This window comes from Mytilus galloprovincialis, chromosome 5 (genome assembly GCF_965363235.1).
Source record: "Mytilus galloprovincialis chromosome 5, xbMytGall1.hap1.1, whole genome shotgun sequence".
NCBI classification, from domain to species: domain Eukaryota; kingdom Metazoa; phylum Mollusca; class Bivalvia; order Mytilida; family Mytilidae; genus Mytilus; species Mytilus galloprovincialis.
The window spans coordinates 42,297,180-42,311,524 of record NC_134842.1 but is presented as its reverse complement, the minus strand read 5'-3'; the positions used below and the strand labels follow the sequence as shown (position 1 = coordinate 42,311,524).

At 31.5% G+C, this 14,345-nt stretch overlaps 1 protein-coding gene across 1 annotated transcript; it reads left to right on the top strand.

Moving 5' to 3' along the window:
• Window positions 1-5,574: 5,574 nt before the first annotated feature.
• Window positions 5,575-14,097, top strand: LOC143075845 (G patch domain-containing protein 3-like). The gene is made up of 5 exons (XM_076251424.1): window positions 5,575-5,983; window positions 10,304-10,857; window positions 11,473-11,647; window positions 12,403-12,763; window positions 13,848-14,097. The coding sequence occupies exons 1-5, from the start codon at window positions 5,608-5,610 to the stop codon at window positions 14,038-14,040; spliced, it is 1,659 nt and encodes a 552-aa protein (XP_076107539.1). The 5' UTR covers window positions 5,575-5,607; the 3' UTR covers window positions 14,041-14,097.
• The last annotated feature ends 248 nt before the right edge of the window (window positions 14,098-14,345 follow it).

The window sequence follows — 14,345 nt, the reverse complement described above, 5'->3', positions numbered from 1 at the left end:
ATGTTTATAATTAACAGGTAAACAAGTAAAACATAACAGGTTTCAAATCTATGACGCCTGACGCTCGAGCTGTCTACGCAAGACTCTTCGTCGGTGCTCAAATCATAATCGTTGGAAAGCCAAACCAGTAACGAAGTTAAAGAGCATTTTAAACTAAAAATTACAACAAAAAAAAATAGAAGAAGAAAACGTCGTTTATCAGTAGTCAATATACGAAAAAGACTGCATCAATGAAATCATTTCATGGCAGCACAGGGTGCTGACTATCAGGTGTTATATTACAAATGATGCTAGACTGAGGAAGACTGAGAAAGACAATACACAAACGATACATATATGTGTTCTGTAATTGTCTACATCATTGTCTTGATTGATAATGAATTGTTTGATTGGCAATCATACCGCATTTCCGTGTTTATATATCGATTGAAACTAGACAGTTGTAAAAACATATCAAACAGTGACAGAGTCCTGTAAAGTCTAACATAGCATGTTGTAGTTTATTGGCACAGATGGTTATTTATGACATACCTTTCAAGCTAAATATATAAGTCTTCAAATTCAAAATGCTAATACCTCTAACAGTATTATGGTCAGTTTCACATTCATTGTTTGAAATGATTGGTTAAGGGATTGCTCCAATTTTCTTACTAAGAACTGTTCAACGTATGTCTGGCGAACTCAATTATAAACTGATATCTTTGGTGAGTTACTTGTGTTCCACTTCTGCGAAGTAGTATTACGATCGTACAAACTGATGTAGTATGTGTATTTTCAAGTTGATACGAAATTTCGAGAATTGCACATTTCGTTCTTAGAGAATTTATTTGGTAAAAGGCAGCTTTTACAACAAAGAGTTTCTATTGGATAAATTGATGTTATCTCTTTGAAAGTTTAAAAAAGGATTAAATCATGAATTTGCTGATTGTTTTTGAATTTCTGTGTTGAAGATGGCAACGAACTCATACCGGCATTTTCCTCTTCCTTGTCAACAATCGTTTCCTTCGTTTTACATTAATTGTATGAAATCTCCAAATTAAACCGACTTGTCACTGGGTCATTGATTGTCCTGATTCAAATGACAATGTAGTACGAACCCACAGAAAAAAATATTCTTTTTTGTGCGTGTTTTTGCGTTACTCTATCATTAGTTATCTGTCATTTTTGTGGACTGCTTTGTCATTTTTCATCTTTTATCTTTCAGCCATGCATGGTATTGTGTGCGTTTTCTGACTCTTAGTTGTTGCTTGTCCCAATGATATTTTCAAAAGTTTTAGCTCACTTGGCGTCTGTCGTCATTATCGTGGTCGAGTTAAACTTTTTCTGCCATATTCTTATTTAAAACCAAATTTTGAGTAAAGCTATCAAATTTTTCCGAGACAACATTAATGTACGCCACGGTTTGACAATAAAGTTTATCGACATTTTGTCCTACGTTTAAATGGTCAAAAATTGTGGCCACCTTTTCACCACATACTTATTACTGTACTTTTATGAATCACAGTTTATGAACAAACTCAATAAAGACACACTAAAGTGTATTTAATTGATAAAAGGACAATTTTGCGTTTCATATTGTTAATTTTCCTTTTGTGGACGGTTAAGTTTGTTTGGCTATGGATGTTTCTAGAATGACGTTTTGGATTTAAATGAACACAATCTATGTAGAATTGGTATATTATCAAGTCAAGTATTTCGTTACCACAAATTACTTAAAACCTTTAACTTACTCTACATTTTCTATTATTGACATAAAGATTTGGTTTTGAGGTTTGGCTGTACCTGTACATGTGTATTTATCTTATTGCAAACGGGAGAGCTCGTCCAAATTTTTACTTTGATACTGTCTTCCGGGTCCATACACACAGGAGTAGAACCTGTAACCAAATGACCAGCCCTGTAAAGGTGTATTTCTAAAACATCAATTGTTTCAGTAAATATAATGATAATGAGTATGTATTGCATAGTTGATAAATAGACAATTATGCGTTCCCTATTGTTGATTTTCCTGTTATGGACGGTTTAGTTTGTCTGGCAGCAACTTACATGTTGTTTCTTGTGTACTATTATGTGTTTGTTTGTTTTTTTTTTTCATTGTTAGCCATTGCGTTGTCAGTCTAATTTCGATTTATGAGTTTGACTGTTACTCTGGTATCTTTCGCCCCTCTTTTGCAACATGTATAATTTGTAATAGTTGAATAAAACAAAAGTTGTATAACTGTTTCATAATTATGTCTTTTTAAGCCTTATATAGGAGTCGATTTTATTATAAGCAATCCTTTTATTAAAATGTGTCACATTCTATGAATAAATGTGTTCTAAAAGGATACCAATCTAACACTGTTATTGATGTTTGAATAGTGTGTTTGTCTTTGGACTAACTTTTAGTAATTGTTTGTACTCTCAGGTCTGTAATTTATGTTTTTTGTGTTTTTCTTAGCGTGATTTGTTTTCGGTGCTTGGTATCAGTTTGATGAGTTAATTCATTCTGAACTGATTTGTATAGTTTGTTCTGATGGTGTACTTTAATATCACAGTCCCGGATTAAGGGCATAGTTTGGCATTGGCAAAAATGTTCAATCTGGTCACCCTCTGTATCTGGCTCTTCCATGGTGTACTTTAGTGATTGTCGTTTGTTGTTTTCATCATATTTATTTTTCGTTTATTGATTTATACATAATCTAGTCATTTCCTTCCTCGTTTTAACTGTTTTACAATTGTCATTTCGGGGCCTTTTACAAATATGTGCGTTATGCCGGGTCGAATGGTTTCTCTGATTTAATTGATGTCAGTAAAAATAGAGACTCGGGAAAATTTCTTGCATTAATTAGTGATTTTTTTTTTAAATGTATGTGTTTTGATCTTCTTGAGTGGTGCTTATTACTTCCATCTTCATTGACAGTGGTCCTGATAGTGTTATTAAAAGCAAGCAGAAGATATCATAAATGACTGCGATTTATTGAATCTTGTAGGGTTATTCGGTGGATTTGCTATTTCCTATATTAATTGTTGGTTGCAAAAAAAATCGCAAAGGAGAAGAATAGAAGCGTATCACTGGGAATTTAAGAAAGTTGCTTAATTATAACTTCTCTCCACTTTAGATCTTGGATATGGAACTTTTAATTTCAAAGAAAACAAAAAACAAAAAAAATACATGATCTCAAGAATGGCAAGCCAAAAAGAAAAAAAATCATAAAAAAGGTCATAGTAATACCTTACTTTTAAGACAGTCAAATATGTTTAATTTTAAACCAGGAATTTGTTAGACAGCTTATCATATAAAATACGCTAGTACCGTAGTAAAGATATCGAGATGAAAGTATGGTGATAAGTATGATGAATTTGCAATTAGGGGTTTATGACGATCCCTATGACATCATCTTCAGTCATTGTTTCTTTATTTATAATATTAAAAAACGAAATTTGAATTTCACGAAAATCAATGTAGATAAAAGAAAACGCCAAGAAGTCGAATGTAACTACAGAAAGAATAACCATTAAAGTACTCAGTACTACCGTTCTGAAAAAAAAATCTATAAAAAAAAACGTGAAAAGAATTTATATCAAATTCTGTTTCGAGAATCTAGATATAGTTGTTGTCAATAAAATTATCAAATTAATATTAATAATTTTGCACTAGCTTTAAATTGTGTTTCCTTTGTTCCGTTTTAATTTAAAATCTGCACAGCATGTCAGACTTGTAATTATTAGCATGCATGTAACATTTATCAATTCTTATAATTTCTTGAAGACAATAAATGAACTAGAAGCAATTAATTCGAAACAATTAAACAGTTTCTGGCATAATAGACATTGTGTTTATGTATAATTACTTTATATGTAACTATGTTACATTAGATTCTGTAAATTTGATTGGTTGACAACAATCGTAAAGCACTAGCTTCTATATCAATTTTTATTTCCATATAAGCGATACTTATAACAGGAACATATGTAAGACATATATATGTTGTGTACAAGATGTAAGTTTGTACAAATTATAATTTGTACAGGGTTTTTGTACAAGTTATAAGCTTTTTGACACCTACCTTCTTGTAACAGGTGATACAGGTTAATCTTAGTAAAATGTACCAGTGTAATGTTTTAAATTCAAAAAAATATTCTTCGACCTAACATTTAGTGATATTCTTCTTGTCTTCAAACTGCAAATGAGGATACATGAATAGTTTAAATTCTAATTTTATTATTTTCCATATACCATATTCATATCCATACAAAATCTTTGTGTGGTTGAATCAATGCTCATTATTAGACTGTATCATGAAGTTGTGAAAATATGACACAAATATGCCAAGCAAAAGACTCTGTGCTTGCATCATCCATTTTTGTTCAGCAGGTCATAAACACTGATAACTTGTACAAAAAATCTGTACAAATTATAATTTGTACAACATTACAACTTGTACACAACATATATACTGTTTCCAGTTTATACTCACAGCTAGGGACTCGCGCGATCGGTTAGCAGATTGAAATTTTGTTTATGAATGTTTTTCGATGTTTTTTTTTTGTATTACCTGTCTATTTGTAATTACATCATTAACAATTCAATTAAATACTTTATTGTCATATAAACTTTACAGTTGTTGGCATATAACAAAAACAAATGAAGACAATAACTAGGTACTTGTTTCTTTGTCTTTTCTAGCAATGTGTAGTTTACTATATATATCCATATTCGTATACTAGTACTGAAAAATTATAGGATTTTTCAGTATACGGATATGGATAGTAAACTGCACATTGCTAGAAAACAAAGAAATAGCTATGCCAACGTTAATAATGTTATACAAATAGACAGTTAATAATACGTACGATCTTTTTTTTTTAAACATTGATAAACAAAATTTTAATCTGCTTACCGATCGCGCGAGTCCCTAGCTGTGAGTATTTATAAGTTGATAACTGGTACACATGATAGTGCTACGTCATTTTCAATGTTCAGATGAATACACTAAATGTTCTCAAAAACATATATCCAATCGATGATCAGTAATCTGCCGATATTTTCCATTCTATCGCACACTCTTATATTGATGGATGTACATCACTGTGACATTTATAAGCTTTAACGTCATACCGTCGGCCAAATAATTTTATACTAGTACTATTTTTCCCGTAGTAAATCCGTTATTCTTTTTTGTTTTTCATTAATTTCCATATTTTCGTGTTTACAGCATATTTTGAACATAAATATAGTAGTACTAGAAATAATTTGTATTCGCTATTTACTATGATCTACTATCAATTCCAAGTTTATTAACCAATGATTTGAGATAGTAAACTTGGAATTATCTGCATATATTCCTCCGGTTTCTGAGGAGCACTTCAGTCCTAAGGATTTTCAATTCAATGAAATTTACAAGGAAGAACTTGTAGCAAATCTTAACTTATTGAGCACCGCCACCTATAAATGTAACTTATTTAGCACCACCACCTATAAATGTAATGTTCACCAGAGACATATCTGTTTTGATACACATGATACATTAAGTAAACTTAATTTTCGCATATCCGGATTTTCTCTCATTTCATCTCCGTTTCAGATCTAAATATTATCGCCAAAGGGGATTTCCAAAGTCAAAAATGGAGACGAACCAAAACAACGAAATTGTATATGGAATTGTTAACAATATTCCAGGAACATATCATTCCTCAGATTTACGGAACTTTTTCTCACAGTTCATAGAAACAAATGGGTTTCATTGTTTCCACTTCAGACACCGACCAGAAAAACAAATGCTTCCCAAATCTGCAGATAAAGATATGATAAAAAACGATGTAAAGACGTTCTGTTGTGTGTTTCGTACAACCCCTGTTCGTTTAGATAACTTGATCAAAATGTACAACAGAAAACATTGGTTAGATAAAAACGGAGATTCGATATCACAAGTGTGCTACATCTCTAAAATTTCTGTATCCCAAACTACCAAAGCCTTTGCCTTGGGATTTAAGCCTGGAGGTATAAAAATTATCAGATCTATATAAATGTTTTGTTGTTAGTACAAGTACAGCTGACGCCTTTGAAATTATTTACACATTTTGATTCATTCAAAGATAAGAAAATATGTACAATTATCATCATCATCATTATACAAGACGTAGGCATAGAATTCATGTACAATATTAATTTGATCTAAAATTGAGAAATGGGGAATGTGTCAAAGAGACAACAACCCGACCATAGAGCAGACAACAGCCGATCTAGTTTTAATTTACATTTACAAAATGTAAACATTGTTATACAATGTACATTGTAAATATAAATTGTATTTATTCTACATGTACATGTACTTTATTAACATGTTTAAAATATTAACTTATTATTTTCATTCTTCAGACTTACACACATGACACATGTAGCTAGGGTTGCCTTGGTCTGATTTTCTTAAAATACATGTACATGCAAGTTGTTTTGGTCTTAAAGGAAAAATTTTCTGTGCCAGTTGTACTAAAATTAAAGTGCTCTTCACATAATTATATAAATATATATATACATGATCATGATGATATACATGTACATGATATTGTCGTGTCATATGTTTTCATATGTCATACATGTATGTATTCGTATCAACCACATTTTGTCGGTTTTGACTGCATATGCATACATTGTTCCGTGTTTTTCGGTTTCTATATTTAGAACAACAACACCATTACAACTTGACAAATTTAAAACATATTCAACGTCGCTTTTTAAAGACGTTAGAACAAATTTGATAAGACTGACCTATTTAGCCATTTTTATTTAATGTCAAAAATATGCATCACTAGAATAGTTGTGGAAAAAAATTCTGAAGGGTTGAAATAAAGTCCATATATGTTTTTTGCCTGTCAGACACCTGATCTTCAAGACATGTGACTGTCATGTGTTTTTTTGGCCGTTTTAATTACAAACCAGCGAGTTGAAATTGACAGGGTTCTTATATAAAATGGTTGTTCAAAATCTAATTATTCAATATTTTATTGACAATTCTTTTTGGTGGAAGAAGACGTCAAGTCTTCTGAAGACCTATGGGACCGACTTTAAACTCATTGAGCCTCCGTATGCCGCATTCATTTCTGTGTATATGTGAAGAAGCCTGTAGAACCATGACCTAAACATAAATAGTCTCTGAAAGCGTAAACTTTATGCAATACTATTTTATCAATCATGATTATTTTCATAAATTTACATTTGATTATTTAAAGAAATAAAATTATAACAATTACGATTTTAGATAAGAGATTCTACTCAGACATGCTGTGATCTATTTATAGCCAAATTAGTTTACCTGTGTGAAAATGTAAATAATTTGTTTACTAAACAAGTAAAGACAAACTATGGATGGAAGATAATAATTTACATAAATATTTCAGGACATTTGATTGATTTTAATAAATATAGGATTTAAAAACTGCAAGTGGAAACAAATTTAATCATTAACTACATAATCAGCTGATAATTTTTCTCGCAAACATCGTGGTGATGTAACTGATAAAAATCACTCCATCAATCCTCCAGCCCTTTCACATATTAAGCAATAGATCTACTTATTATTGTAGAATATTCATTGAATATACATTCATCGTCTAATTGAATATATCGGGTAATTGGATGTATATTTAGCTGAAATTTTGGGTATCCGATTGTCCGGAGTCTACTGTACTACCATAAACATGATAAAGATAGTAAATAGTATTTTTTTTCACTAATTTATTGACATAATACTGGTTGTAACATATTTTATATTTTTGTATTCAGGTTGGGACCCCCCCCCAATTATGAGTGGTGTTCCTTAAATAAGGGACTGTTCCTAAAACAAGGGGTCATTTTACTGTTGAAAAAAAAGAAAGAACATTTTTAAGATTTTTTTATTAAACTCAAAAGTGGAAAAATTCTTATATTTGGAACAACTTTTCTAAATGAGGGGTCAAGTTAATAAAGAAGATATAAGTTTAGAAACAACAGAAAATTCTTTTGACATATTTTGACCATTTAGTACTTATAGATGCATAGTTCTTGGGGGAAAGTTTCATCAAATAATATGAATAAAAATGTGCTCATTTTTTACAGTGGGTTGTAATGTTCTTCCAATAAGGTTGCCCCTCATTTGGAGTGTTGTTCCCAACCTGTTAAAGGTCCATCTTTGTGTGCATAATTCAAAATTGGAAATTTCAACAAGCATCTAATATTCTTACGCAAGAAAATAAACACTGATCTGCTAGCTTCATCTCTTCTATCGATTTAATAACTAGAATCATGCAAACAGACTTAAGAAAAAGGCATGTAAGTTCATCATACAAATATGACACTTTTTCTAGACAATCCAGATCGTGCAAAATACTTCGCTTAAAATTGTAACCTTAAAATTGTTGTTGTGCACTAAAAACCCCTATGGGAACTTTCAAAAGTTTGCGGGTATGTAACAAGCCTTACTATTTTTATGCTCCATTTATGGGCATTATGTTTTCTGGTCTGTCCGTTCGTCCTGCTTCTGGTTATAAAGTTTATGGTCGAGGTAGTTTTTGATGAAGTTGAAATCCAATCAACTTGAAACTTAGTGCACATGTGTTCCTTATGATATGATCTTCTTAATTTTACTGCCAATTTAAAGATTTTACCTAATTTTCACAGTCCACTGAACATAGAAAATGATTGTACGGATGGGAAGTCCATGTACTTATGACCTTTTCTTGTTTGAAGAAAAAAAAATACATCATAAAATTCATAACGATAATGGATCAAAGCAGCCTTGGTAAGTGGGGCTGCTTTTGTGGTAATTCAGGTTACCTTTTATTCACCTTCTTCCACCTCAGAGCTATCAGCTCTTTGATTATACATCCTTGATACATGAAGATGAATACAGTCTTAACTTTTTATATTTAATCCTAAATTTTGAAAACTGCTTTTTATTTTAGAAGAAAAAAAATGTATTTTGTACAAACCAGGTGCCAATCTGAAATTAATCAAAATCTAACAATTTCAGCACATGAAACACCAACCTAAAACTATTTAGTAGTAATTTTTAGCACTGAAAAGTATTAAATAACTTTTTTTATGATTCAAGTGATCACCAGAACCACGACTTTAGAAAATATTCATTTCTGGATTTTATAGTCATTTCCTGTCCGTTTACTGTCTACTGATCCCATTTTTATTTCATACGAAAACATATGACGCCGTTTTTTTGACATACAAAAATCGCAAAGTAATCGGAAACAGTAAAAAATCGTAGTAAGCCTTGACAAAAAAACTAGATACCTACATATAAAATCAATCTACAGCCTACAGGACATGCTTTTTAAATTTGAGTAAACCCCTGAATAAAAACTCTACAGTGAAAACCGTAAGTAGTGAAAATTGTTATTAGTACGAAAAAACATCAAACGATATATTTACATGTTTTGTAAAAACATTTCCAGTTAACAAAGCAACATGACCAGATGGTGCTAACATGGTTAACCGTTAAGCTGCATGTACACGTATACTATCACTTTTGATTTGTGAGGTCAAATACTGTTTATGTTCCATGAGTACAATATGCTCTCATATGACTAAAATAATGTTCAAGGATCCAAATTAGTGCTTTTAATGTTCGTAAACAACAATGTACTGTACCTGTAGACATGATAGAAAAATGTAACAGGCAAAACTGTAAATAAAAACATTGAACACAATACACAGTACATTTTAATTTTACTTCATGTGATTGGCTGTTATTTTCCCTGTTTTCAATCTAAACAAAGTCCAATATCAGCTAAAAAAACATGGCTGCTAGTACATCTTACCAATGACATGTACATACAGGGGTCGAATTTAGGGCTGGTCCGGTGGTCGGAGACCAGTAGAATTTGCATATGACCAGTAGATTTTGTCAGCTGGTGGTCCGGCAGACCAGTAGAAATTTTCCGATAAAAATCACTGATTGCTTCGCAATTTACCTGCGACATCATTTACGAGGGATACTAAGTATTACAGTTGATAAAGTTGTCAAATGCATGTCATTTTTGCATGACCAGTAGATTTGGAGCCGGACCAGTAGATTTTCAGTCCACTGGCCCGGCTGGCCAGTACACAAAAAAGCTTAAATTCGACCCCTATGTACATATATACATTTTTGTAAATGCATACATGTAGTGTTTTAAGTGGAAAAACCCTATTTTTTATTATACATGTACATGTACATCACATACATTTACATCATGTACATCGTCTATGCATTTTCTCAGTACATGTAGTTATATACATTGTACATGTACAAGCTAAACTTTTTAATATTTCATTTTCATATCTTTACAGATGCAGATCCGTTATATAAAAATAGAGCAGAAACAAAACAAATTCCTACAGATAGAGAAGACTTTACTGATGCTGATTTATCAAAACTACCAGAGTTACATCCCCCTGATGTGATGCCAAATGGCAATGTTGGCACACCGACCAAAGTATTTTTAGAACTTATCCAGCAATGTAGACTCCCCCCTGTGGTCATAAAAAAACTTGGGTTGACCTTTCCTAAAACAAGGACAAATAAGAAGTATGGAGATGTTCCATTTGATTATGGGAGAGAAATTGTTGAAACAGATTTTTCAGATGAAAGTGTGACATGTATATCAGGTCAAGGTCATAAACTTTTAAGTGAGGGAGAATTTCAAAAAGATGATGTGAACAATATTGCTGGACCATCTCAAAATACTTCAGAAAATGGAGAAAGTCTTAAACAGACAAAGCAAGAAGAAAAATGTGATAAAAAGAAGTCAGACAGACATTGGAGACGTGACCCAGAAACAAAGAAGAGAATGAAAGAAAAGATAGAAGAAAAAATGATTGCTGAATCAGATCACTCAGAAGGGGTAGGGAACACAATTTTAACAAGATATGGAAAAAACCTAGCAAACATTATGACAATGTACATTTGTATAAAAAATGACAGCAGACAATTTGTCTTGAATTGCATGCCAGGTTTTAAAATGACAAATGAAATTAAAGATGATACATTTTGTAAAAAAATCAGAAATAAGATGTTGTCATCAGTGATCTTATATCCAAACAATGATCATTAAAAGTCTTGTCTCATCAGATTGATACTAAGCACTTAAACAACTTACAAAAACATGAAAAAGGAAAAAAAAATTAGTACTGATGTAAAAGAACCATATTATATCTTTTCCATTTTTCTTTAAAAATTGGCATTTAATGATTGTTTACCATGTATAATATAATAATACATTAAATTTACATTTCTGTAATTTACTTTTTACTGAATATGATGAAATAATCTGATTTCCTTTCCATGCTACATACATGTATGTATATGTTACAGTGCCTAACAGATAAACATTGCCTACTCCATCTCCACTAAAATTATGTAACTGTATGAGGTGAGACAGGGAAATTCTTATGAACTGAAGTGTAAACCTGCTATTTGTTATATCATATGTAATACATGTAATAACTTTTTTTTTCAGGATAATGATAGTTGTGAGGAGTGGGAACGACATGAAGCTTTCCATGACGACCCAGATAACCAAGAACGGAATGAAGAAAGGTTATTTGAGAATGAGATAGAACTAAAGTGGGAGAAAGGAGGAAGTGGATTAGTTTTCTACACAGATGCACAATACTGGAAGGAACAAGAAGGCGGTAAGAATTATTTTATATTTCAGATAAAATTTGTTTATTCATGACTTCAGCTGGAAAATTGTGATTTACCCTAACTTCCTAATTAAGCAAAACATTTACATAAATATTAAAAAAGGGAGATTTCCATTTGAATCAAATACAAAAGAAATCAATTATGTTAAATGATACAGAGATGAAAATGTTTTTTTTCCAGAATGTTTTGTAATTTGGCCCTGCATTTGGAATTTAGAGAGAGGCATTGTTAAACTTTTCTCTGAAGTTTGGAAGTATAAGGGCTGTTCCAGAAAATACTATGTCCCCCCCAGGGACGGCACTTTTTTTTAACCCCCACCACCCACAGAAATAAAATTTAATTAGAACAGCACTCCCTTTGCATTTTGGTATTTCAAATACAACCACCCACATAATATTTAAAAAAATTGCCTTCCCTGGGGGGGACATAGTATTTTCTGGAACAGCCCTAAGGAGACAAATGCACTTTAAGAATTAATATTTTATTTTTTTTCTCAAATTAGCGCTGTACATAAAACCCAATTTTTACAAATGATTTGTGCATCATGATTGTAAAAAGCATTTGGAATAAACCAACTCAGAAATGTGTTGCTTGCATAATGGTAATGTCAGGTTTTACAAGAAGGTAATGACTGCATGTTGTAATTTAACATTAAAGAGGTGCATTTCTGATAATACAATGTAGTAAATTATAAATACCTGTAAGGTCAAGTTATACTTTCTTAAGATAAGTTTTATTTTAGATTTCGATGAGCAAACCACTGATGACTGGGATGTTGATATGAGTGCTTACTACGAGAAAGGTGCAGGTGATAAGGACATTAAGGACTTTCTAGCAATGAGACAGTCTCAAAGATGGAGGGATGGTATCGATAGCACTGATAGATTTAGTCTTGGGATTGCAAAAAAACGACAGAAAAACAATGTGTCTGCTGCTGATCAAGCTAAAATAGGAAAGTTTGAAGTTCATACCAAGGGCATTGGGCGTAAGATATTAGAAAAGCAAGGCTGGCAGGAAGGACAGGGAATAGGGTCTTCTACAGAGGGCATGACAGAAGCTTTAGAAAATGAAGGACAACCAGCTTCTGTCAAAACAGGATTTGGGTAAGAATGTTTACATTGTCTGGTAGATCATGATTAAACACAGTGATCAATTTAAGTGTTTTTAAAGGCAACAACCATGCAGCTGCTGTCTAACTATATAATGACATTTTGATGATGAAATTTTAGAAAAGTGAATGCAAAATAGAGCAGAAGAATGATCAATGAGCCATACTAATGATATCATTTATAGATAATAAGCAGAATGTTGTTTCAAATAAAGTTTGTTTACGTGGGAAAAGTGGTTGTTATTTTAATTAGTAGAGTATTTATAACCCTGCCCTGTCAATGACTTGTCAGTTTCGAAAGTTTGTATATTTCAAAAAAAAATCAAGTTACTTTGTCTTTGACTGACTAAAATTATTAAGAAAAGAAAGTTGAGAGTGATTGGTTTTACACAACCACAGGTTATATACAGGGTAATTTTGGTTAAAGACAAACTGATCCAGCTGAACCGCCGAACGGATCACTAGATAAAGAGACCCAGAACACAATTAAACCGTTCAGCCTCTGAAGAAGGTCCATTAAGGATCAAAGTTAGTTATGTTTTATTATCATCACACACTGTTATTAAATTGTAATGGCATATATTTTCTTTATTTATACAACAATTATTAAAATGCTACATGTAATAGCCCTTAAGATTTTATTTTAACTTTTGTTTCAAACCATAATATATATTTTATAAGTTGGACTGTCCCTCTTGTATCTTTTGTCCCTCTTTTAAGTTTGTTCATTTTGTATGATCAATCACAAAGTTAATAATAAACTTCAGTTATGTATAAAAATATGTATTTAAAATGAAACGTTTTTTGCTCTTTTATTTAAACCTGATAAGAAAAACTTATCTCAATCTCTTTTTATGGTCATGTCAGTCCAAGGGGAAATAACTTGATAAGAAAAAAGGGACATAATTATGAACTTCAAAAGCAAAAGCTTTTTCACATTGAAAGAAATCGCACAAATTTAACTACTTTTATATTAAGCATCTGTGCAATATAATAAATTTGTGATTGAGTAATATAAATCATTCACTATTTACTTGTACAATTAAACAAATCTCTAAAGGTTTATTGATTTTTTGTAGATACCATGGAGAAAAAATATCAAGAAAATCATCCAAGCCTAGAACTGCTGACAGGCAGGCTATAATAAGCACAGTTTATGATAGTCAAGAAGAATTACAGAAGTCAGAACCATTATTACGAAGACATGATCATTATACCATAACTTATAGAGACCCTGTACAATTTAAAAAGGCAGAGCCAGAAAAAAGTTGATAATTATTGTGTAATAAATTGTATATATATTGTTGATTTGAAACTTTCGTTACATTATGAATGTTATGTTGAATTAATGATAAGATTTTTATTACCTAACCTTCAGTGATAAATTTTCACAAATATTCAGGCTATGAAAACATTATACATATTATACATGTTTAACCCCGCTGCAATTTTGAGCCTGTCCCAAATCAGGAGCCTCTGGCCTTTGTTAGTTTTGTATGATATTTTATTTTAGTTTCTTGTGTATAATTCGGAGTTTAGTATGACGTCCATTATCACTGAACTAGTATACATATGTT

Excerpts from the sequence above, each read along its gene's own strand:
- LOC143075845 (XM_076251424.1), top strand. The coding sequence starts at position 5,608 with ATGGAGACGAACCAAAACAACGAAATTGTATATGGAATTGTTAACAAT. Across the intron at positions 10,858-11,472 it reads AATCAGATCACTCAGAAGGG|GATAATGATAGTTGTGAGGA; the intron begins GTAGGGAACACA and ends TTTTTTTTTCAG. Across the intron at positions 12,764-13,847 it reads TCTGTCAAAACAGGATTTGG|ATACCATGGAGAAAAAATAT; the intron begins GTAAGAATGTTT and ends GATTTTTTGTAG.